Source organism: Anolis sagrei, chromosome 3, assembly GCF_037176765.1.
Source record: "Anolis sagrei isolate rAnoSag1 chromosome 3, rAnoSag1.mat, whole genome shotgun sequence".
Taxonomy (NCBI): domain Eukaryota; kingdom Metazoa; phylum Chordata; class Lepidosauria; order Squamata; family Dactyloidae; genus Anolis; species Anolis sagrei.
In genome coordinates, this window is record NC_090023.1 from 61,231,844 (window position 1) to 61,257,760 (window position 25,917).

The 25,917-nt window shown below is 40.4% G+C and overlaps 1 protein-coding gene across 4 annotated transcripts in view; it reads right to left on the minus strand.

Moving 5' to 3' along the window:
- SAMSN1 (SAM domain, SH3 domain and nuclear localization signals 1) overlaps nucleotides 1-25,917 on the minus strand; it is a 107,690-nt gene that overhangs the window by 45,490 nt on the left and 36,283 nt on the right. For 3 of the 4 annotated variants that reach the window (XM_060770506.2, XM_060770507.2, XM_060770508.2), the window contains 3 exons: nucleotides 24,325-24,387; nucleotides 16,476-16,602; nucleotides 15,576-15,955 (listed from right to left, as the gene is read on the minus strand). In XM_060770506.2, coding sequence (XP_060626489.2) covers nucleotides 15,576-15,955; nucleotides 16,476-16,602; nucleotides 24,325-24,387 — 570 coding nt within the window. Of the gene's footprint in view, nucleotides 1-15,575; nucleotides 15,956-16,475; nucleotides 16,603-23,251; nucleotides 23,384-24,324; nucleotides 24,388-25,917 lie in introns of those variants that run through there. The other variant, XM_060770509.2, reaches the window with a different exon arrangement.

Sequence of the window (25,917 nt, forward strand, 5' to 3'; positions counted from 1 at the left end):
ATGTAGCTACATCCATCTAAACCTACCAAAGAGTTATGCCTATACTGGTCAATCAAACTTTTATATTGATGAGAAAAGAATTTGATGAAATTATAAAGAGGAAGTAATTTGAAATAACGCAAACCTCTCCACCTTAGAAATTTGAACATTTGAAACATGCATTGGTTATTACAGAACAATTCAGCAGCTGAAAAAGGGGAAATAACTTGTATGCTTATGAACTGATCACTCTTTCTCCCAAAATTCAGTTGAAGGATCCTTGTCAAATCTGCCCCAGATTTAGAACATGGACCTTTCAGTGACTCCTTCTCTTTCTCCCTACCCTACTGTATGAATTCTAAAAGGCAAAGTTTTGCTTTGTTTGTTCCCTGAAATTCCAAGGAAAGTCTGTTTCCAAGTTGGATATGTTTGGAGGGAAGCATGCTTTGCCTTAGGGAACACTAGAACCGAACCAAGCAGACAAATCTGTTTGTCCAGTGCACATTAGTTATGCACATTGCTTAACTCATGATATTATATTTTATAACTAAAGGAGAAATTTAAAAAATGGGCAAAAATGACAAAAATATAACAACTTTCCTTATTATGTACAATCTTTTTTTATCCCCTCACCCCCACCCCCTGTGATGCATGAAGGAGGAAGAATAGATAAGTACTATATCTTTGGAAATGGCCTCTACCTTTCTGGAGTTAGCAATAAATATTCCAGAGTAAGGTGTTTGATGCCTATACATCACTGTTGAGATGAGTTACCTTTCTAATTTTATTATTCTAGTCACTACATATATTTATGCAAATCTCAAGAAGCAATATTATGTTCAGAGATTATGAGTAAAATGGGTTGGCTGCCCAACAAAGAAAGGTTGTAGAGGCAACATCAGTCATTTATAAAGGTCTTGCAACTATTTTCTGTCAGATGCTTGGATAAGTTTTTAAGAAGGCATTTATGGTTACAATTCAGTGAGAATGCAACCTGCTGTATATATAAAAAATGGGACCAGTGCCCCAAGTACAATTCCATTTCTTTCATAGAATCATAAAATCAGAAGCAGCTAAATAGGCCATAGGGCCCACCCCTTGCTCAGTGCAGGATCTTTAACTAAAGCATTACCACCAAGTAGCTGTCCAGACTTTTTTTAAAGATATCTAGAGGACACCTCACTACATCTCTAAACAATTGGTTTCACCTTCTCTTCACCAAGCTGAGTACACTAAGCTCCTTCTACTTTTGTCCATATGTTCAAATTTCCATGCTTCTTATCATTTTTGTTGCTCTTCTTTGAACCTGCTCCAAAATTTGTATAGCTTTGAGATGGTTGAACAGAAGTTCCCCAAAGCTTTAGGTGCTCTTACTGCCTATTACAGGCAAAACCAGCTGATTCCTAATCCATCTAAAACACAGACATATGCTGTTCATCTTAAGAACAGACAAGCATCTCAAGCTCTGAGGATTACCTGGGAAGGAATCCCGCTGTAGCATTGCTGCACACCCAAATACCTGCGAGTTATCCTGGAATGTTCTCTGACCTACAAAAAGCACTGCCAAGCAAAAGGTGTGTGCTAGAAACAATATAATACGAAACTTGACTGGCACAACCTGGGGATCACAACCAGATACAGTGAAGACATCTGCCCTTGCACTTTGCTATTCTGCTGTTGTGTACACATGCCCAGTGTGGAACACATCTCACCATGCTAAAACAGTGGATGTGGCTCTTAATGAGACACGTCGCATTGCTACAGGATGTCTACGTCCTACACCACTGGATAAAGTATACTGTTTAGCTGGTATTTCACCACCTGACATCTGCTGGGAAGTAGCAGCCAATAATGAAAGGACCAAGGAAGTGACATCTCTGGCCCATCCCCTCTTCAGATACCAGCCAGCATGCCAATGCCTTAAATCAAGAAATAGTTTTCTAAGATCTACAGAGATCCTCTCAGGAACATCTCAGCAAGCGAGAGTACAAAATTGGCAAGCTAAAACCCAGCACCTCAATCCATAGCTGATACCAAATGAGAGACTCCCTCCTGGGCACATAGAAGACTGGGCAACTTGGAAGGCACTGAACAGTCTGCACTCTGGCACCATGAGATGCAGAGCCAACCTTAAGAAATGGGGCCACAAAGTGGGGTCCACGACATGTGAGTGTGTAGAAGAGAAAACCACAGATCACATATTACAATGCAGCCTGAGCCCTGCCACATGCACAATCAAGGACTTTTTAAATAGGAATACCAAAGGCACTCCAAGTGGCCAGCTACTGGTCAAAGGACATTTAATAGAATGTTTTGTGTTAAACTTTGTGTTTTCTCAAATACATCACAAATTGTACCGTTGGTTCGCTCCTTATATGATAAATAAATAGCTCAGAACATATTACTTCTCTCACTCTGGCAACTTTGCTTCTATTAATGCAAGAATAGTAATCACCTTCTTTGTTGCAGCACCACACTGCTGACTCATGTTCAATTTATGACCAATAACCCCAAGATCATTTTCGAATGTAGTACTGCTGAGCCACATATTTTCTCTATCCTATTCCTGGGCATTTGGGTTTTCTGGCAAAAATGTAGACATTTGTTTTTTTTTTCTCTAATGAATATCAGTGTATTGAATTCTTTCTAGTGTTCTAGTTTAACTAGGTTCTTTGGAATTCTGTTTCTGTCCTCCAGTGTGTTAGCTACTGCTCCCAGTTTTGTGTAATCTGCAAATTCCCACCATATGCTATTGATTGAAATGATGAAGGATAATAGTCCTAGGACAGAACCCTGAGATACTTGAGTTGACATCTCCTTTCAGTTTGAAGTGCAGCCATTGACAAAAACTCTTTGAGCATTATTCTTCAACCAATTATGGATCCATTTGACAGTGTTCTCATCTATTCTACATTTAATCAGCTTGTTAATCAAAATATTATCTAAATATTTGGGACATTATCTAAAGATGTTCCCTGTGGATTGGACCCTATACTCAACAAAGTTTTGAGTAGGTTTTTGAGTAGTTTGACTTGTGTTAAATCAGTGATGATAACATGTCCTGTATTCTTGAAATGAGGTCAACAATGAAATACATGGAAGGGCAAATCACTTCATCCTCATGCAGCTGATGATGGTAACTGAAATGTCAATGTAGAAATCTGACCCAACTAACAATGAAATTATATGAGGACAAATACAAGAACACAATCTACCCAGTTACACATCTATCACATAATCTGGTGAGGCACATTCTGTGCTTTACAGTAATTACAACACCAATTCATCCAGTTATAAATTTGTTACAGCCCATTCCTGCTACCCTAAAAGCAGAACATAGACCTTTAAGAAGAAATGAAACCATCCTGATAATTCAAATATTAATCCCTTTTCTGCCCACTGTTAACGTCTGTGTGATTAATAAAAAGAGAATGCATATGTAGGGTAATATATGAGCTTCCTTTCACTGGAATATTTATCGTTAAACAGGAAGAAAGAGACCATTTCAGGAGATATAGTGCCCACCCATATCTATTTCCTCTCTTCATGCATCAGAAAAATTATAGTGGCTTGAAGGCTGACCTGATTATCTCTTTGTCCTTGAAAGTTTGACCCTAGCACTAGTTATAGAAAATACCAAACAGAGGAAAAGACTGACATCAGTAACATTACAAGCACATAATTTAGTTAAGTAGGAGTCTTGGATGAATGCTAATGTCTGGAGAGCTAATGTAGTCTGAGATTTTTATCTTTTTAATTCTCAAATGGTTTTTAATATGAAGAATTGAATGTGCAGCATTGGTCAGAGAATAGGGAGCATGTGAGTGTGTGTGTGTGTCTATGTGTATGATTGTATGTGAAAACAGATTTAATGACTGATTGTAAATGACATGAACATCCCTCACAGTTGCTTTTTCATTCTTTAACAAGCATATAATTAATGCTACAGAATTCCTTCCTGTTCATACAAGTAATCTGAATAGGGAATGCCATATTTGATAAGGGATTTATTGACCTATATGTGAGATTTTTTCCTCTGCACCACTCCATTACGTTAGATCCATGTGTATCTTTAGACTATATAATCAAGTTGAAATGGCTTTCATTTTCTATAGATCACTAATATTCATAGGTGAGGTGGTGAAGACTTAAAAATAAGCCACCAGTAATTTTTTTTAGCTTTTGATAAATATTTTGAAGAGATGTGGGATGTTAGACATTGCATGGTAACACTGAATTTCAACCTGAGTCAACAAAGTTCCAATGTTCTTCCTTCTTTTTCTTCTCTTCCTTTCTTTGTGTACATAGTTTATCTATGCCAGAATCCTTATGTAGATTAGCTGCTAAGTTGGATTCACTGGAAAAGCTCTATACCAAGACCCCATGCAAGTAGGATTCAGTTAGGTGGAAATAGCACCACGACAGAGCAAGAATGCTGATTTCAGATTCCATAAATATCACCTGTATTAGAAGTCATTTTAGTAGCCAAAACACCAATTTGTGTTTATTTGAAGTGACTTTGCATATGTGTATGTGTATATACACACACACATATAAATTGGTTGCTTAAAGCATACATGGACTGGCTTGTTCAAGGGGCTTCTGAATCCTAGAATGTTGCAACATATTTTTCTCTTGAGCCTTCCAACCAATACAAAGCTGTATGTGCATTGCATATATAATGTTCTGGTCTATGTTCATTAAACGGCACAGCTAAACCATTCAGTATGTCATTCAGTAAAAAAGATGAGGCACTTGATTACCAGGTAAGATTGGCAGATGAAAGTTCCAGTGTCCAGGAGCTGACACACAGAAAAATATATATGCTAAAACTTAGTACACACACAATTCTGGAGGTCATTATAAAGCCATCCTTCTGTGTGGCACCAGGACTTTCAGACAATATGTGGTCTGTCTACCAAAAAATGAATCAAGAGAAATGTGACCAATATGTGAAGACAACACACTGGCTGTTGTGTAGTTGTATTATACCAGATTATATACAATACAGTGACCTATAATTTACAGCAACAGTCAGTTGCACAATATAGTTGCATTATATAGACTACCATATTCTCACAAGATCTTCGACACCTTGGCACAAGTTAATATACACCAGTGTAATTCTGCTGGATTCTGATATACACAACCCATTGTTAAGCAAGTGTCATGGTGGTGAGTTTACATGTTTCAGTACAGTCAATTAACTTTCATCCACCAAGTCAAAGGTAAGTGCAGGGAGGGATGTGTGTACTAGGAAATAATTAGCACCCACAATGGACTGCACTGACATAAATTCTCAGGATGCATAACCAATTCTGAAACCATTTTTACATGAGTATATGCCTAACAGTATTTTGGCAATATCAAAGGCTTATGAGATAGAGATTTGAGATATGGTTAATGAATTACAATATACAATTTCAACTGGAAGTTCCTGAAAAATTGTCTCATTACCCACCAATTCTTTGTGCTTAATAACATTATTCTGAACATTTCCTGGTGCTGTCCAGGATCTGACTCTGATCTGGTTTCATTTATACTGGCTTCCAGTCATGCTGCCAACCATCCGCTTGCCAGCAACCATGTGCATCACACATTGGTTTCAAGCATCCAAATACAACATCAGCTTTTCAAGAGATGATAACTGGGAGCTAAAGCTGCTCAGCAGGTGGCAATTGGCAGGTGCAGGCTTGGTTTATTCCATCAGAGCACTGTTGGAAATGAGCACATATTGGCTGAAAATCACAAGTGTTCCCCAGAATCAAGCGAACAGGTGCTGACTTCATAATCACAACTTCTTGAAAGAAGATTTTGTACTAAGTAGTTTTCAAAACTGTGAAATTAAGAAAGCAAAATCCAACGTGTAATAAATCTAAAGAGATTTAGTGGTGGTAGTTTTACAAATACTATAATTGTTAATGCTTAAGCAGGTTTTTATATCAAAGATTTACAACCAGGGAGGCAAATGTATCCCATCTCACAACGACCTACTTACGGCTATGCAACTACACTTTTTCTCTTTCATGTACAATCTATAGGGACTATGAAGCACGCAATGTCCCGGCTCGTCAAATACCTGATCACAGTTGGACATATACCAGGGCTCATTGAACTATATGCTACACTGTCAAATTCCTTTTTATGATTTGGTTTTACAAAGGAAAACTTCATAGAGCACTGTGTTCTGTTTAGCTTATTGAAAAAAAGTTAATTTTAGCTTTGTATGGGCACAGTTTCCATTGTATCTGTACATTCTCATGAGTCTCACTGCTCCCAAAGAATTCTGCCTTTAGTTCATCTTCCCAACTCCTATTGGGATAAGCATACCATTAACAGAATCTGAATTTTTGCATGCTGCAGCAAACATCCTACATGCAAAGCTACACATGCACAGTCACTATTCTGCAATTAAGACTGAGTGGTGGCCTAGACTGGTGAAAACACCATCACAGCTGAAATGACTCAGAATGGTCTCGTTGCTATATGTCAGTAATAGCATTCATTGTGAGGGAAGATTACATATTTCATCTTATTAAGACATGTTGTTTCTATACGTGGCTTTATATCTCAACTCCTAGAAGAAGGGGGCGGGTAATCATTCAACCAATAAATCAGTTAAGTAAGCAAAGAAGCAAGCAACCCCCCCCCCCCCCAATACCATATTTACTCGAATCTAACGCTCATCTTTTTTGGCTAAATACCTTTCTAAAATTAGGGTACACATTAGATTCATTAATATGGTAACCTTAGTGCTGAGCCAAAGCAAAAGTGGAAGAGTAAAAGTAGATTCATTCTATTTTACCATATTTATATTCCACCTTTTTCGACCCTGAGGGGGACTCAAGGTGGCTTACAGATAGGCAACAATTCAATGCCTTAACAGCATTGTACAATTAAAACAAACATTTAAATTAAATTAAGATCAAAATTGAAATACATTAATACATTTTTAAAACATTACAGTTACTATAAAACCACGCTATCTGCAATCATAATCAAGGTCATTCTACAGCATAGTTGTACTGCAAGGTTTCCTTTTCCTTTTCTGGAAGCTTCATTTTTTAAACACTTTTCAAAGAAGGAATTCTAATCAGGCAGCCAATGGGGCGTGCAATTCAGAAAAAAAATCCTTCTAAATTTTGGTGCCATTTTTTGGAAGACCCCCATTCTGTTTTCTGGGAACTCCCCAATATTGGGAGAGGCAAAATGCCATTTTTTGGGGCTAGCAGCCATAACTTCCGGTTGTGATCCTGCCATTGGTAGCAAAGGGGTGACTTCCCAGGGTCCCTTTTCCATAATTTTAGTGCTATCAAGATGAAAGTGGGCACTCTTGGAGGACACATTTACCACTGCAAGCTCCCCAAGATTCAGAATGTTTCACTCATCCACTAATGTTTAGGAAATTCTAAAAGATTCTAGAAACAAAATGTCCTTTAAAACAAACCCAAAGAGTATCCCCTGAAATTTCTCCACAGTGACAGGATAGGAGCAGCAGCTGGGCTGTCTTCTTCTGATTGGCTCATGCAGCAGGGCTCACAGGGAAAACCTGTGTGTATTCGTGGCTGCCACTCTGTACTTCATGTGTGGCCGAAAGAAATCAAAAGCAGCCATTATCAGCTGCCGCATGTTTTATTGCAGCTGAAAAAATGCTTCTACAGATAAATCAGCACCCCAAAATGCCAGATTATCCAGACCCCGTTGTGAAAAATGGCACCCCTAATGTGCACCTTTTTTCACCAAATTACAAGGAGTACACTTTTTGCTGCTGTGCATTTAGAGATAAGAAGGCCTAGAAGAAGAAAAAACAGAAAAAGGAGTGGAAAATAGGGTTCCCCCCATTTTTCAGTTCTTCCCCATTTTCCCTAAATTTTTCCATTTTTCACCATGCCTTCCCATCACTATGTGCATTACATTTGCCAGCAAATACTTTTTTTGTTTTCAGGGTTTAGAAAATTGAGGTACATTTTAGATTCAGTGGTGTATTAGACTTGAGTAAATATGATATGGATATTTATCTGCAATATGTCTTAATCAAGACATTTTGTGATGTCTTATACTGTTTAATGTTTTTTTATCTATTATGTTTATGTATACTGATTTGTTGGAAACCGCCTTGAGTTGCCAATTGGCTGAGAAAGGTGGTATACAAATACAGTAAATAAATAAATAAATAAATAAATACAATCACCCATAAAATGGCTTCAAAAGAGATCACCAAGCATATATGATCAATGCAGCTGTCTTCACCTTAAATTAAAACTTTTGATTCAGGCACTGCATTGTATGAAAGAGCCCACTATCAAATTAGACCAGTGGTTCACAGTGTCAATATATTTTTCTCTGACTAGAGTTAGGTCAAAGTTTTGCCCATCCTCACATTTGAAATGCTAAGGACAAAATGTTCACAAGTGTGCACACATACCTCATATCCCAGCGCACTTCTAGAAAGCGTTAAACTGCAGGTTTTAAAAGTGGGGCAAAATAATGCCAGGATCTTAAGGCAAGTTCACACACAAACATCTCAGTCCCAGGAAATAGTCCCCCGCCATCCTCACATCTTCCTTTGGAGCAGATCAAGATGGAGGGTGGATGTGGGATACCCGCAGGAATTTTTTAAATTATCTCTAAGATGCACCGGACCACAAATGTGTACATGTGGAGATCCCAATGTAAATACAAGCAGATTTCTTATCTCTCTCTTCACTCAAGTGTTAATTAAAATTCTATTTAAAATTATAAGAAAGTAAGTATTGGTTGCAGAGAGTTCTAATTGTATTTCTCTTTAGCCACCGCTGTGTCCATGGCTCCATTTTGGCAGCCCAATTAGTTGTTTTTTTGCTTTTAAAATGTGCATGTGCACTGGAGCAGTCCACACAGGGGGATATGAAGGAAGTCACGTGTTTTCCATGACCGCAGAGATATACAGTCATGAGAAAGTGCACATTTTTTTTTGGACAGAATAGGGTTTAAAGCACACCTTTTTAACATGTGCTTTTCAGCTGTTAACCCAATTCCACCCGCATTTTTCCCAAATGTCTAACCACCACCACCCCCCCCCCCCCCGGATATTTCAGGTTTTACTGCATGTGTAGAATGCCACTCAGTCACCTCAGCACTTGGGGACCTTTAAATACAAGATTTGTTCTCAAAAGCTTTTAGGAAAAGATCAGATGGTGAAAAATGTTTCTACAAGCTGAGACAACAATATTTAATGAGAAGATAAACAAAGCCCTCTGTTCTCATAGAATCGACAACATGCTCAATGCACTTTCTTGTGGAGGTGAGGTGGAAGGTCTAGAACTAAAAGGCTTCATTCTTTTGAAAAACTACTCTACGGATCACGAATATGTATTAGATGGTTTTTCATGTTGCAAGTGTGAAAGCACTTGTCTGCATATCTCTGATTGAAAACAAGATGAACAATTGTCTATTCTGATAAACGTTAAAACATTTTTGCTATTAGGAATCTCTCTTCTACCACAGCCACCTTCTACTTGTAAATATTGTATATTGAATTTATTTCTTCATGTCAGTGTGTGTCACATTGGTGAACCGTCACAGTTTTAATATTGATTGGTGTTTTAATGCTAGGAATTTACCACCGCTTTCTCTCATACTGCTTTAAATAAGCATATACATTACAACTTTAGGGGTATTTTTCTGCTTTTTTGCTAGTTATTTTAATTATTTTAATTATTATTTCTAAAGTATCAGTTGCCAAGTTCCTTGTATATATGTAACAATGTTTTTCTAAATGTTTTGTGGACACTCCAATGCCAAGAGCAACAAAACTATTTGAAAATGCATTTAAGGGAGGTAAGAAATGTACCCTTAATTATAAAATGAAAGGTTTTAAGGCTTCCTGAGCCTGTTTTATATGTTTTAAAAATGTTTGTGATAAAACAGAATGTATAAAAATAGCAGTCTTCTGATTCTAGTTTCAATATGAAATATATTTTAGCTATTTCTAGATTTGATGAATCAGCTAAAATACTTTGTGGTTTTAATGTAGCAGAAAATGCATAAGAAGTAGAAACACCATTTGCTGTTATGTGCCTTTAAGTCATTTCTGAATTATGGTGATCTTAAAACAACACTGGGGGTTGGGGGGGGGGGGGTAGCAAGATCTTTTTAGAGGGGGTTTGACTTGTTAAGTGAAAAAATGAGAAATTTTGTTATTGAAGTCAAATGAATTTTATCCTCATGAAAGCTAAGCAATACATAAGCAAAATGCCATATCAAGGATAATAAGTTAAGAACAAGTGAAAATTGATGTGGGCATACTAGATCATAAACAGTCATAAACAAGGTTTAAACACATGAAGGAAACATTGCCTGGCTCATTTTGCCAGATCTGTTTCTGGTTTCAAAAACACCAAGTACTGTTTTGTAACCCAATCCAGCTATCCACTGAGTTGGTTAACATTTATGTGACATGTCTCCATGATGGATATTAGACTTGTGCATGGATTCAGAGTGGTCAGTTCCCTTTGGCCAATTCGTCTTGTTTGGATTGGCTGGATAGATTTGACATTTGGGAGTTGTAGTTGCTGGGATTTATAGTTCACCTACAATCAAAGAGCATTCTAAACCCCACCAACAATAGAATTGGGCCAAACTTCCCACACAGAACCCCATGACCAACAGAAAATACTGTGTTTTTGATGGTTTTTGATTACTCCTTTGACATCCCCTCATGACCCCCCCCCCCCAGGGGTCCCGATCCCCAGGTTGAGAAATGCTGCCTTAGAAGAACATATGCACTCAAGTCTAAACTCTGTGTAGCCTACTGCTAGAAATAGGGCTTTCAGGCTGGAGTCATCATAAGTATGCACAACCGTTTAATGAGGCCTGTAGTTTTTCTTCTGTCTATCTTATCCTATCCTATCTTCTGTTTTCTGTTTCAACATGGACATGAAATGCTCATGTTTCAAATCCTCTACAAACCTGGCCTAGTTACAGTTTCCTTATCATTCACTTCTACAACTCTACCCTGCCATATTGAAAACAGAGAGCAGAGTGAGAAAAAAAAGAGATGGAGGGACAATAGAACACATGTTGTATTAATTTGGAAGCCCAACCATAGAGCAGCCAGTCAATCCAACTTTCCACAATAAAAACTGGGACACATGGTCAGGCAATAAGGGAGTTTACCAGCTGTTAGGATTTATGGGAGTTGAAGGCCAAAACATCTGGGGACCCACAGGTTGAGAACCACTGGTGTAGAGCCTCTAACTTATGTTCCTGTTCTGTCCACTTGGTGAAGGAGATGTAGCCAGCAGAATGACAAAGGCAATTCCTATGGTCTAGTACAGGGGTCCACAAACTTTTTAAACAGAAGGCCCGGTCACAGTCCCTCAAACTGTTGGAGGGCCGGATTATAATTTGAAAAAAAAATGAATGAATTTCTATGCACACTGCACATATCTTATTTGTAGTGCAAAAAACACTTAAAAACAATACAATAATTAAAATGAAGAACAATTTTAACAAATATAAACTTATTAGTATTCCAAAGGGAAGTGTAGGCCTGCTTTTGGCTGTTGAGATAGGATTGTTGTTGTGGTGTGCTTTCAAGTCATTTCAGACTTAGGTTGACCCTGAGGGAGGGCCGGGTAAATGACCTTGGAGGGCCGTATCCAGCCCCCGGTCCTTAGTTTGAGGACCTCTGGTCTCACTTCACTTAGGCGATCCCTCGTTGGACGAGTAAGATGGTCTTCCATCATGGGTTTCCTTGTGGGTCCGTATGTGGCTGTGGAGCCCTATTCTTGCTCTGCATCTTCTTCCGCAGCGAGGGCATTGGTTTCCAGGTGGAAGGCGGTCCCGGTCGGGGTTGGCTTGACGCGCTTTCCTCCTGGCACGTTTCTCTCTTTCACCCTCCACTCGTGCCTCCTCAAATTCTGCAGCACTGCTGGTCACAGCTGTCCTCCAGCTGGAGCGCTCAAGGGCCAGGGCTTCCCAGTTCTCAGTGTCTATGCCAGAGTTTTTAAGGTTGGCTTTGAGCCCATCTTTAAATCTCTTTTCCTGTCCACCAACGTTCCGTTTTCCGTTCTTAAGTTCGGAGTAGAGCAACTGCTTTGGGAGACGGTGGTCAGGCATCCGGACAACGTGGCCGGCCCAGCGGAGTTGATGTTGGAGGACCATCGCTTCAATGCTGGTGGTCTTTGCTTCTTCCAGCACACTGACGTTTGTCCGCTTGTCTTCCCAGGAGATTTGCAGGATTTTCCGGAGGCAGCGCTGATGGAAACGTTCCAGGAGCTGCATGTGACGTCTGTAGACAGTCCACGTCTCACAGGCATAGAGCAGGGTTGGGAGGACAATAGCTTTATAGACAAGCACCTTGGTCTCCCTACGGATGTCCCGGTCCTCAAACACTCTCTGCTTCATTCTGGAAAATGCTGCACTTGCAGAGCTCAGGCGGTGTTGTATTTCAGTGTCGATGTTGACTTTGGTGGAGAGGTGGCTGCCAAGGTAGCGGAAATGGTCCACATTTTCTAATGTTACACCATTAAGCTGTATTACTGGCATTGGAGAGGGATGGGCTGGTGACTGCTGGAACAGCACCTTGGTTTTCTCAATGTTCAGTGACAGGCCGAGCTTCTCATATGCTTCTGCGAAGGTGTTTAGAGTGGCTTGTAGATCTTCTTCTGAATGCGCAAAGACGACATTGTCATCAGCATACTGGAGTTCTATAACAGCTGTTGTTGTAACCTTGGTTTTGGCTTTCAGTCTGCTGAGGTTGAATAGCTTGCCATCTGTCCGATAGATTATTTCCACTCCGGTGGGAAGCCTCCCGTCAACAAGGTGAAGTATCATAGCGATGAAGATGGAGAATAGAGTTGGGGCAATAACACATCCCTGTTTGACACCGGATTCCACCTTAAATGGGTCACTTTGGGAGCCACTGCTGTCCAAGACTGTTGCCATCATGTCATCATGGAGGAGCCGCAGGATGTTCACAAATTTGTTTGGGCACCCGATTTTGTGGAGGATGGTCCAGAGAGCGCTGCGATTCACTGTGTCGAATGCCTTTGCAAGGTCGATGAATGCCATGTACAGAGGTTGGTTTTGTTCTCTGCATTTTTCTTGGAGCTGTCGTGCAGTGAAGATCATGTCCACTGTTCCTCTGGAGGGGCGGAAGCCATTCTGGGATTCTGGGAGGGTGTCTTCTGAGAGGGGCAGAAGGCGGTTTGCAAGGATTCTTGCGAGGATTTTCCCAGCGGAGGTTAGAAGGGAGATACCTCGATAGTTTCCGCAATCTGTTCTTTCCCCTTTTTTGAAGAGGGTGATGATGGTGGCATCCTTGAAGTCTGCTGGGATTTTCTCGGTCACCCACACTTTTTCTATGAGCTGGTGGAGTTGGTGTGTCAGCTCAGGTCCTCCCTCTTTAAAGATTTCAGCAGGGATCCCATCTGGTCCACTGGCTTTGTTATTCTTTTGTTGGTTGATGGCATTGCTCACTTCTTCCAAACTAGGCAGTGCTGCAAGCTCATCCCTGGTTTGTTGTTGTGGGATTTGTGAGAGGACCTCTTCGGCCACATTGGAGCTGCGGTTCAGGAGGCTTTGGTAGTGTTCTTTCCAACGTAGTGCAATTGAGTTTTGGTCCTTCAGGAGTTTGGTTCCATCTGATGAGCGTAGAGGCTGTATGCCATGGTTTCTTGGTCCGTAGATGACCTTTGTGGCTTTGAAAAATCCCTGAGCATTATGGGTATCTGCCAGGTGTTGGATTTCTTCAGCCTTCTTTGTCCACCAGATGTTCTTGAGTTCTCTTGTCCTTCTTTGGACCTCAGCTTTTGCACTGGCATAGATCTTTTTCTTAGCAGCACAGTTGATGTCTCTCTGCCATGCTTGGAAGGCTTTCCTTTTCTTGTCAATTAGCTGTTGGATCTTGATGTCATTTTCATCAAACCAGTCTTGATGTTTCTTGGCTTGGTATCCAATAGTTTCTTCGCAGGCTTGAATGATGGAGGTCTTCAGTTTGTTCCAATGTTCCTCGACATTTTTGGGGTGTACTGTGGGTAGATGGTTCTTGAGTGCTGTTTGGAGATGGGCTCGCCTGGAGGGTTCCTGAAGGGCTTGGGTGTTCATTTTGCGCCTTGCCTTCCTTCCTTGGAGTCTGCGCTTGGGAGCGATCTTGATAGCCATCGAGGATCGAATTAGCCTGTGGTCAGTCCAGCAGTCGTCAGCACCTGTCATGGCTCTTGTGAGGAGCACGTCACGGCGGTCTCTGGCGCGTGTAATTACATAGTCTAAGAGGTGCCAATGCTTTGACCGGGAGTGCTTCCATGATGTCTTGAACTTGTTTTTCTGGCGGAAGAGCGTGTTGGTGATGACAAGGTTGTGCTCCGCACATTTGGTGAGAAGCAGGATGCCATTTGAGTTGCTGTTTCCAACCCCATCTTTTCCTATGGTGCCTGGCCACAGGTCGAAGTCTCGCCCGACTCTTGCATTGAAGTCCCCCAGGAGGATGATTTTGTCCTCCTTAGGTATCCCCGATAGGACGGTGTCCAGCTGACAGTAGAATTTCTCCTTGATGTCTTCGTCAGCATCTAGTGTTGGTGCATAGGCACTTATGATGGTTGCCCGTTGGTTTTTGGCAAGATCGATTCGGAGGGTTGAGAGTCGTTCGTTGATGCCAGTGGGCGCTTCGGTCAGATGTTTCACCAGATCATTCCTGATAGCAAAGCCAACTCCGTGCAGTCTTTGGTCTTCTTCGGGCAGTCCCTTCCAGAAGAAGGTGTAGCCTCCTTTTTCTTCCTTCAGCTGTCCCTCTCCTGCTCTCCGGGTCTCCTGAAGGGCTGCTATGTCGATGTTGAAGCGTCCCAGCTCCCTTGCAATGATGGCAGTTCTGCGTTCGGGGCGTTCACTGCCACTGTTGTCCATCAGAGTCCGTACGTTCCACGTACCGAAGTTCATTTTCCTTTTTTGGCCGCAGGGTGGTGACCCCACTGGACGCGGCAGTCCAGTCAGGGATGAGTGAGGCAGACTATGTTTAGGGCACCTTTTCTAGCCCCCTCCCCATGTGGGGTGAGCAGAGTGGGTCCTCAAAAGGGCTGCTCAGTCGCGGATACAGCTGCCGAACTACTCAACTGCCTCGGACCTTGAGGTAGAACGACTGAGTCCGTACCCACCGCCCATGTGCCAGTCTGTGACTAGGGGCTTCCAGATTTCACAGTCCTGCCCCCGTCGCCACTCGCTGATCGCCATGGGGCTTTGGTTGGTTTGTTTTTTTTCTTGGAAGACGCCTGTGCGTGGGTTTTTTTAATGTGTGGAGGTCAGTGCACAACTGATCAACACACAGTCTTCACAGAGTGAGGTTCCACTGGTGATGTAGTGGACTGACCTCTGGTCTAGTATGTGTATGTGTAAAGCCTGAATGGATGAAATCATCTAGCGCTTGAAAAAAAATTGCCTGTTTCTAACAAGAATACTGAGAATTCTCTAGTGGACTGACTAGTGAATTTGGATAGTGCTAGTCATGAAAGAAAGAAAGAAAGAAAGAAAGAAAGAAAGAAAGAAGAGGGAGGGAGGGAAAATGGAATCTAAAGAAATGTCAATATCTAAGCAGTTTAGCCAGGAAAAAAGTAGCTTACCCATGAACTTGGGAGATCCACATCTGTGAGAGAACCAGTAAGACGTGGCTCGTGAGAGCAACAAGGACATTTTTCCCATTCTTCTATCTTTGTGATCAAAAAATCGCAAGGGCATAGTTGGTTATCTGGAAAAGGCTTCCAATCACTCCACAGCTGATATTCAGTTTCTGAACGGATAGAAATATTGCCTATATTGTTCAACCTAGTAGTATAGGATCTGCCCAAGGAAGCAGAGATAAGGTCTGTTCTATTGTCAGTTTCTTCCTTTCGTCTTGTGTTTTCTTTTGAACCTTTTTTGTCCTGAGATTTGGTTAGTTTCATACACGATGTTGGTGCTTCATCTTCATCTTCAGAGAGAAAAACATCTTGTGGTGCTGGACCTTTAAAAAGATTTTGAAAGATTGTTTAAAATAATGAAGTATTTCCTCCCCAAAACACAAGTATGCAAAATTATGGTTGATGTATATGTGACTACCTTGAGATTTTATGTATTTACAATTGGTGGCTGAGGACATTGGAGGCAAGGGAGGTAGGTCTTCTCTATACAGTGGAAGGAAATGACTGTATCATCCTTTGTCTGAACAAGAATTAGCAAAAATTGGCCACATGTGGGAGACTGTGGGAAGTATAATCCAAAAAATGACCTTGTCTAGTCTGAACTATTTCACATATATTATTCAGTTAAAGCAGAATGTTGTGTTTGTGGATTTTAACATTCATGTGTTCTTTAAGCTTACTTGGAGGATACTATAGATTAGCTGGTGCATATTTGTATAAGTACTATATAAAACAGTGTTATTTTTGCTGTAGAATTACAATACATATATATTTACTCTGAACCTATGCTGAAATATTAAATAATTTGCACACATAATACAGATTAAAATAAGGTTTACTTACTGAGGGGTACCAAAACATGCTTGATGTCGTCTAAGCTATGTACACTGGCCTTCTTAGTTTGGACTAATTTTTGCAAACGCTTTAAAGTTCCCATTGTTTCAGCTTTGCTTTCATTTGACTCTGTAACCTAAAGTAACAAAGAATAGGATAAAAATAAACATGGGGGGAGTATTTTCCATTGTTTTGAGAGAAAGAAAACATAGTTTTATTTATCAGATGATCAGAGAGGCTTCACAAATTATTAATTAAAGCAGCATGCTCACTGTTGTAATAGCAACAGGATTGTGGAAAACAATACTTCTCAAAGAGCAACATGACATGGGAAAAGTTAGAGATTCTATAAGTTTATGTGCATTCTTCTGGCCTTCTGAACATCATAGTGATTCACTACTGTGAAAGCTTCCACTAGGGATGTGCATGGTTTGGCTACAGACTCTTATCACATTTCAAACAGCATAACACCCTAATTTTCAAGTATGGCTTTGAAAAAGGATCAATGATAAGCATAGGGGATGCTCAACCTTTGTCCCAGAGAAGGTATTGTCAGCTTAGAAGGATCTTGAGCAGGTGATTTAGATAAAGAAAAATGTGGAAGAATGCTCTACTACTTGCAGCACATTTATTTCACTGCAAATAATGATCTAACGACATAAGGAACCTGCTCCCTCTTCCTTGTGACGTCCTTTCAAATATTTATACATGGTTATCATGTCTTCTCTCAATCTTCTCTTCTGCAGGCTAAACAAACTCAGTTCTTTAAGATGCTCCTCATAGGGCTTTGATCATTTTAGTCACCCTCTTCTGGACACCTTCCAGCTTGTCATTATCTCTGTGATGCCCAGAATTGGAAACAAAAAAAATTGGACTTATAATATTTATTACTGTATCTTTTCCTCTCCTACTATCTACCTGGTGTCTCACTGAAGTTCAGAAGATGGATATGATAGTAATGCTCCCATCTCCATCATAAGCGTGGTTGGTGGGGACGAGGGAAAGGACCTTATAGATGGTGGCCCCCTGACTCTGGAACTTTCTCCCCTGGGAGGTTAGATTAGCACCCAGCCTGTACTATTTCTGCAAAGATCTAAAAACATGGATGTTCCAATGGTTTTTTAAAATTAATTCAGTTCACTAGATAATGCTGGCCTTTCTAGCCATAATTTAATATCTAGCTCTTGCACTTTACCATTGTCCCTTCCCCTACAGTTGTACTGCACTAATTGACTTGGCCCTTCTAGCCCAAACTTATCATCTGGCTTCTGCACTTTTTAAATCAACCTTGTCCTTGCAGTTGTATTGCACAAGTCCCTGCCTTGCCTCTAGTTAGTATGTGGCCACTATGTTCGGTTGCTGGTTGTTGTTGTTGTTGTTATTTACTTTATTTGTACCCCGCTAGCATCTCCTGAAGGACTCGATACGGCTTACAAAGGCCAAGGCCTCAAAACACAACATAACGATACAGAAACCTAAAGCAAATTAAAAACAATTAAAGCAATATTAAACAACAAGCAATAAACAATACACCAAGACACAATAAAACTGGGCCGGGCCAGAGTAATGGGTACAGATTTAAAAGTGCTGATGTGACAGGTGATATGTAAGGATTATAGGGTAAGTGCAGTGTGCAGTGTTCAGCAATCTTAATTCTACTAAAGTGACTTTGGGACTTATTATGGAGTTTTCCTATTCTGGGATGGCACATCAGAACAGCCAGGTTTTCAAGTTCTTTCTAAAGACTGCCAATGTAGGTGTTGCAATCCAGAGCAGGGAACGAAGCCCTAAGATAACTATCCACCACACTTGGCTGTGAAAAACAATCCTTTTTTATTGAAGAAAAATGGTTACAAAATAAAGGAAAAATGCAAGTCAAAAGCTACAGAAAAATCAGCAAACATGAATTTAAATGGACAAAGCAAAACCAAAAGCCTCACTGGGAAAATACTGGAATCTGTTAGCAATCCACTAACCGTACTTGATATCCTAGAAATCTTCCCAAACTATGACCAGGGAACCGGGAGAACTGCCAAGGTCTTCATCAATTCTGAAACGATGCCTGAACTGAGGCAATCAGCCTGGCATATTGCAATTAAAACTCAAGAATCGGTTCCGTGAACCGCCCTTCTGTTTTGAAGCCAATGTTTTTAATTCTTGAATTCGGGAGGATCGACGCAAACTGAGTGTTTTACTTCTGTCTTCCCAAATTTGGCCCCTTCTGTTGTCATTACAGTTAACAGGTGCAGAAGGGAGGGAAAGTTCAAGGTCTCCCTCTGAAACATTCTCAGGAACACTGGTACTTTCATTTTCCAAATCTACAGAAGTTCCTTCCTCACTAATTTCAGGAACATTGGCATTTTCCAAACCTACAGCAGTTTCTTCCTCACTAATTTCAGGAGCATTGGCATCAAAAGGTACATTTCCACTAGCATCAGTAAATATACTTTCATTAGCATCAGGAGGAACAAACAGAGAATTAGGTTCAAGTTCAAACTCAGGCTGAACCCCAACAGTAGGGGCCTGTCTAAGATCTTTGGGGAGGGTGTTCCAGAGGTGGGGGGGGGGGTGGGTCCACCACAGAAATGGCCCTGTTCTTGATGGTTTATGTTTCATGATGTTTGTCTCTGCAATTTTATGGTGTTATAGTTCAATCTCTCTTTGTCTGGGCTTGTGTCCCTTTGGGGAGATGGTGGGGGTTACAAAATAAAGTTGTTGTTGTTGTTGTTGTTGTTATTATTATTATTATTATTATTATTATTATTATTATTATTATTATTGGTTATCTGTAAGATGTAAGAATTGTGAAACAAATGGTCCCTCAGAATAAACTACAGACTCAAGGTGGCTTACACTTAGGCAACTATTTGATGCCTTCAAAAGCAATTTACACTAGTTAAGATAAACATTTAAATAGAATTATAAAATATCTTAAAACATTTAAATATATAAAACAATGCCTTCACTGTTAACCACAATATCTAAAGTCTGGACCATTCCAATTGTCATTGCACATAAATCCATATTTATCTATTTCACACGATCTCCAATGACTTGATCAAAAAGCTACATTTTTACTCTTTTATGCAAGGTCAGGAGGGAGGTAGCTGATCTAATATCCCTAGGGAGGGAATGGCAATCTGTAGGGTGTGTTTTGATTGTGTTCCTCCTGCATGGCAGGGGGTTGGGCTAGATGGCCCATGTGGTCTCTTCCAACTCTATTATTCTATGATTCTGGGTGAGGCATGTGTCAAATTTTAATACCATTCTTTGAACAGAAGGTTCAATGTGAATGGGAAGATTTCCCCTCTATAAATGAAATCTGCTTCTGTTCTTGAATCCATTGGCAATAATCTTTCACAACAGAAAGATGGAGTAGCTATGGGGAGCCCTCTCAGCCCAGTCATAGCTAACTTCTACATGGAACACTTTGAAAAACAAGCTCTTGAAACAGCAACCAAAAAGCCCACTATATGGTTCAGACATGTGGATGACACTTTCACCATTTGGAGCCATGGAGAAGAAGAACTCAACAGGTTCCTGGAACATCTTAACAGCATCCACCCAAACATCCAGTTCACTATGGAAAAAGAAAAGGAAGGAAGACTGCCTTGCCTAGATGTCCTAGTCATCCGTAAACCAGTTCAACAATTGGGTCACACCGTTTACAGAAAACCCACACACAGAGATAGATATCTACATAAAAACTCCAACCATCACCCAAGTCAAAAAAGAAGCACCATTAAAGCCTTGGCAGACCGTGCAAAAAGAATCTATGAACCCCACCTCCTCCAAGATGAACTGAACCACCTCAACTGGGCTCTACAGGCCAATGGATATTCCACCTCAAACATCAGAAGAGCTGCAAGACCAAGAACAAGCCACGAGAGTCAAGATGAAGATCCATCCAGAGGAAAGGTGTTCTGCAGGAATCTACCGTATACCATGCAGCTGTGGACAAGTCTACATAGGGACCACCAAACGCAGCGCCCAAACAAGAATCCAGGAACATGAAAGGCACTGCAGACTACTCCAACCAGAGAAATCAGCCATAGCAGAGCACCTGATGAACCAACCTGGACACAGCATTTTATTTGAGAACACAAAAATGCTGGACCACTCTCACAACCACCATGTCAGACTACACAGAGAAGCCATTGAAATCCACAAACATGTGGACAATTTCAACAGAAAGGAAGAAACCATGAAAATGAACAAAATCTGGCTACCAGTATTAAAAAATTCTAAAATTGCAACAGCAAAAACAGCAGAGAGAAAAACAGGCAGGGACATCTAATCACCTTTCAAGAAGAGTTTGCTCCAGGCACAGTCAGCCCATTGTATGCTAATCAAGGTGGTCAGTTGAAAGATTCACACCTAGCCCAACTTACAAAAGCCCTTTTTCTCACCCTGGTCATTCCACAGATATATAAACGCCCTTTTTCCCAGTTCCAGCAGACCTCACCTCTGAGGATGCTTGCCATAGATGCAGGCGAAACGTCAGGAGAAATGCCTCTAGAACATGGCCATATAGCCCGAAAAAACCCACAAGAACTGAGTGATTCCAGCCATGAAAGCCTTCGATAATACAATCTTTCACAATTCCTATATAAGAGTAGAAGTACCGGCAGACAGAAAACCTCTTCTTCTAGCAATGCCAAGACCACAGTCATTTTTGTTCCTTTCACATTTTCTAGACTTAGACTGAGCTTGTTGATCGAAAGGTCACAGGTTCAATTCTGGGGAGCGGCGTGAGCTTCCGCTGTCAGCCCTAGCTTCTGCCAACCTAGCAGTTAGAAAACATGCAAATGTGAGTAGATCAATAGGTACCGCTCTGGCGGGAAGGTAACGGCGCTCCATGCAGTCATGCCGGCCACATGACCTTGGAGGTGTATACGGACAACGCTGGCTCTTCAGCTTAGAAATGGAGATGAGCACCACCCCCCAGAGTCAGACATGACTGGACTTATTGTCAGGGGACTACCTTTACCTTTTTAGTCAGATAAAAGAAAACTTGTTCCATCAGCATTTATTATACAAAACATCAGCTCAACTCATCATCCTCACTTTCTGTTCTTTTACCTTGCTTAACTACTTAGACAAAAGGCTATATAGTGTCCTGGGATTTCATATATTGCTAAATCCAGACATAGTTTTCTAAGATCTACAGAGACACACTTGCTGGAACACCTCAGCTAGCAAGAGTCCAAAAGTGGCAGGCTCAAACCCAGAACCTCAACCAATGGCTGATACCAAATGAGAGACTCCCCCCTGGGCACACAGAGAACTGGGCGACTTGGAAGGCACTGAACAGACTGCGCTCTGGCACCACGAGATGCAGAGCCAACCTTCAGAAATGGGGCTACAAAATGGAATCCTCGACATGCGAGTGTGGAGAGGAGCAAACCACAGACCACCTTCTGCAATGCAACCTGAGCCCAGCCACATGCACAATGGAGGACCTTCTTGCAGCAACACCAGAAGCACTCCAAGTGGCCAGATACTGGTCAAAGGACATTTAATCAACTACCAAACTCACACATTTTGTATTTTCTCTGTTTGTTTGCTTTGTTCTGTTAGAAATGTAATATAATTCACTGGCTGCCCTGACACAATGAATAAATAAATAAATAAATAAATAAATAAATTGCTAAAGAAATATTTTAAATGTGAAATTTGTAAATTGGTAATAATGTAAATTGAGATTTTTCAAGACATGCAGATGTAAATATCAACATATTATAGCTCGAAACAACCCTGCCAAAATAACACATATAGTGCATCAAAACATATGCACAAAGCCACTTTGATGATATTCAAATTGTTAATACTCTTGCCTTCCAACCTTGATCCCAAATGAAGATAGGGGACTTTTATTTGGATGACTTTAGACATATGGACAATGATTTTCCCCGGGTGTGATGCCTGTGAAATCAGTTTTGCAAAATATGCATCAAGTGATTGTAAATGCTAGGAATCCAATTAGGTAATGTTTAACAGTCAAATAGCATAGCTGCAATTATTAATGGGGAGTACCATACTCATGAATTTTGGTCATAGAGGTCTGAACTTGTATTTTAATTGAGAGGGCATCTGAAAGTAGAACAACATATAATCTACTCAACCAATTTTACTAATGGATGATGGGTAATCCTCTTTGTTTTAAAAGCAATTCATGTGCAGAGGAGGTAAATTTTGTGTTGAGCCAAAGTGAGACGCAAAATAATAAATGCAGCAATATAGTTTGCATAAATAAATTACAAGGAAAACTCTGATAACTTTCATATGCAAATACTGCCAAGTTTCCATGAAGCTTGACCAAATGAACAATCTTGTGCAAAAAAGAAAAAAAATAGAGCTTCACAATGTCCCAAGGAAGAAAACAGATCAAATCATGAAATGGTCAACAAATAAAATATTAGTCTAACCTGAATGTTATTGCCACCTTTTGTTTGACAATACAATCTTATGCATATCTTCTCTGTCATATGGTCCACTGTGTGGGACTTGTTCAATGTGCATAAGATTGTGGATTTCATAGGATGGAGGAATGAATTTCAGATCCTGTGTGTTGAACTCAGGATAGGTAGACTTCAGTGCATTGACTCTCATAAATTACATGGTAAGTTTCCACGATGTGGTGCTCTACAAAGTAGACTTGTGCATTTTAGCTAAACCTCGATCAATTTATGCTGGTTGAATACCAGTAGACCCTCCCCCCATATCCTTTTTCGCACACATCCCAAAAGCAGGCGGGTAGCCAGATAAGCATTTTTGTACTGCACCTGGAAAATATGACTAGATCTGACTCATTGGCGGCAATTGGGGAACCTCTCCAGGTTCCTCTTGCCGCCATTTTTAGGCAATGGCATTGTTTGTCCTTTTGTTTTTCTGGATTAAAAAGTATCAGAGTTAAGATATCACTGTTTCTGCAATCCTTTCCCCTTTAGTCTGTAGAAGACACCGGGGTTTAAAGAAAGGGCTTAGAATACCATTCTTTCTGCTATCCTTTCTTTTTGGTCTGTAGGGGAGACTTGGATTTAATGCTTTGTTAAAGCTGTTTCTACTTGAGAGGAGACAGGTGCTTACATGAGCTGCGGGCATGCACACTCTCTCCCTGCATGCAGCTTTCCAAGGCATTTTAAGGAGGCTTCCCAGTTCTTCCCAGGGAAGGAAGAACAATGACCTGGAGCTATCCTACCCTAGGCACTGCAGGCCCTTCCTGGAGTGGTACCTTTTCCCCCCTCATGCCTTTCTGCTTTGGCCTTAATGCTTCCTTAAAACTGTTTCTACTTTTTTTGAGAAGGAAGCTTTTCTTTTTGTTTTCTGGAATTACTATTATTAATTATTATTATCTTTTAAAAGTATTTTCTGAAGGAGAGGAGGGAAGGAGAAAAAGAAGATAAAAGGGTGACTCTCCAAGGCCCCAAATGCACACACGTACCACACACACCCATCTTGATTTTGAAAAAAATCAAGAAAATAAAGGAAAATCAAAAAGATTCAAGAAAGAGGCCAAGCCAGAAGCTGAGCCAAAAAATTTACTGAAATCAGGATGCAACTGTATGCCAAATTTTTTTTTGGGGGGGGGGGGGGTGTGATTGCCTGCCATATGGTCTCATTTTGGATGGGAAAATGTGATGGCTGGGTTCTTGCCATTACACCCATCTGACCAAGCCAAACAAGCCAGATTGGCCAAAGGGAACCAACCACTCCTAATCTGTGCACAAGCCTAATACAGAGATGCAATTTAACATCAGCCTTCCCAAATCATTTGAAGGGCAGCCGATTGGGGAAGGCTACCATACAAAAATGTGTAGAAGAAAAATTAAAAAGAATTTAAGATGTAATATCTTACCATATCACTGGATGTCTTTGGAGTATGATTCTGCGGTGGAATCCATTGTCCAAAAGTCATTACCTTGAACCACAAAAGAGTAAACAAAATGTATAAGGAATATCAGTTTTTAAATGTGAGAAAAAGAAAAGAGAAAAGAGGAAGAAAGGTAGGAAAGAGGTAAAGAAGACCAGTGAGGGTATGTATTGTAAAATTAATTGGGCTATGTAGAATTCAATTAAAATACACCGATTATACGAATTTGTTTAGTCTTATCAGTTTCTTTGATGCTAAGAACCTTACTCAAATCTGTTGTTATTTATACATCTAAAGATATAAACACTGAAGAAACTTTACAAAGAATGGTAAGACTGAAAATAAATTAGAAAGGCAAAAAAATATATCTAGAGTACTCTTTTATGTTTCCTGAATTGCCTTTCAAGGACACAATATAATTTCTCCTACATTCTGCACAATAACTGAATTGTCAGGTTAAGGACTTGTAGAGAACTACAAGAAAGAACAAGGAAGCCAAAATTAAAATTCTCTGCCTCAAGTATTTCCCCACAGGCTATTATTACTTGTTTAGGTTTATGAGTTGATCTAACACAAGGCTGCTACAAGTCTAGTTTAAATAAGAAATGTCAACAGCCCTTATATATGTAATCTTTCTTAAATGTGTGCTGTAGTACATCATTAACAATAGACAAAATCTTAAGGATTTATTCAGTAGTAACTTGAGTGGCCTTCGGAGGCATACACATTTACACTAAGCTAAGCAGCTTTTAAATCACTGAAAATTTACCATTTTAGAACATACCCCATGGAAGCAATCCTTTTTCTGTATCTGAGTACTTTGAATTTCCCTGCAAATTTGTCCTAGTATATTTCCTCACTTAAACTAAACTGTTAAACTTTTCTGTGTCTGCAATAGTCAGCTGCCCCCCCCCCCCCTCCATGTTAGGAAATGAAAAGTAATTATTTTCCTGAATTTCTGTACTTAGTTCTATGCCTACATTTAATCTATATATCACAGTGAGCCCTTCTTATCCATGAACTCTGCATCCATAGATTCAACTAATAACCGCTTGAAAATATTCCCAAAAATTCCAAAAAGAACACCTTGATACAGATATATTCTACTGTATCTTCTTATAATTTCACATATTCTCTATTACAGTGGAGCCTGTAAGTAATGTTGCAAGTGTTAGTAAGAGGGTCAGAAGGGAGTCCGATGAAGAACAACAAAGGAAGAGGATCTGGGAGATACTTATGGATCCTACTGCCGAAGACACGTTCGAGGAGTTTTCTGGTGACGAAGGGTCAATGAGTGAGGGGGAGGAAGGAGATACTGTGGATGGGAATAGAGGTTTGAAAAGGTCTACTCGGGAGCAGGAATCGGATGAGAAGCGTGAAAGGAAGAGGATCCGTGATATACTTAATGCTCCCACAGATGAAGAATCATTTATGGGTTTCTCGGGAAGTGATGGGTCTGTAAGTGATCGGGAGGAGGAGGACACACTAAACTGGACAAAGGTTAAGGAGGTGCAAGATGTGTGTGCAGAGCCAACGTCTAGTGACACGTTCATGGGTTTCTCTGGTAATGAGGATTGG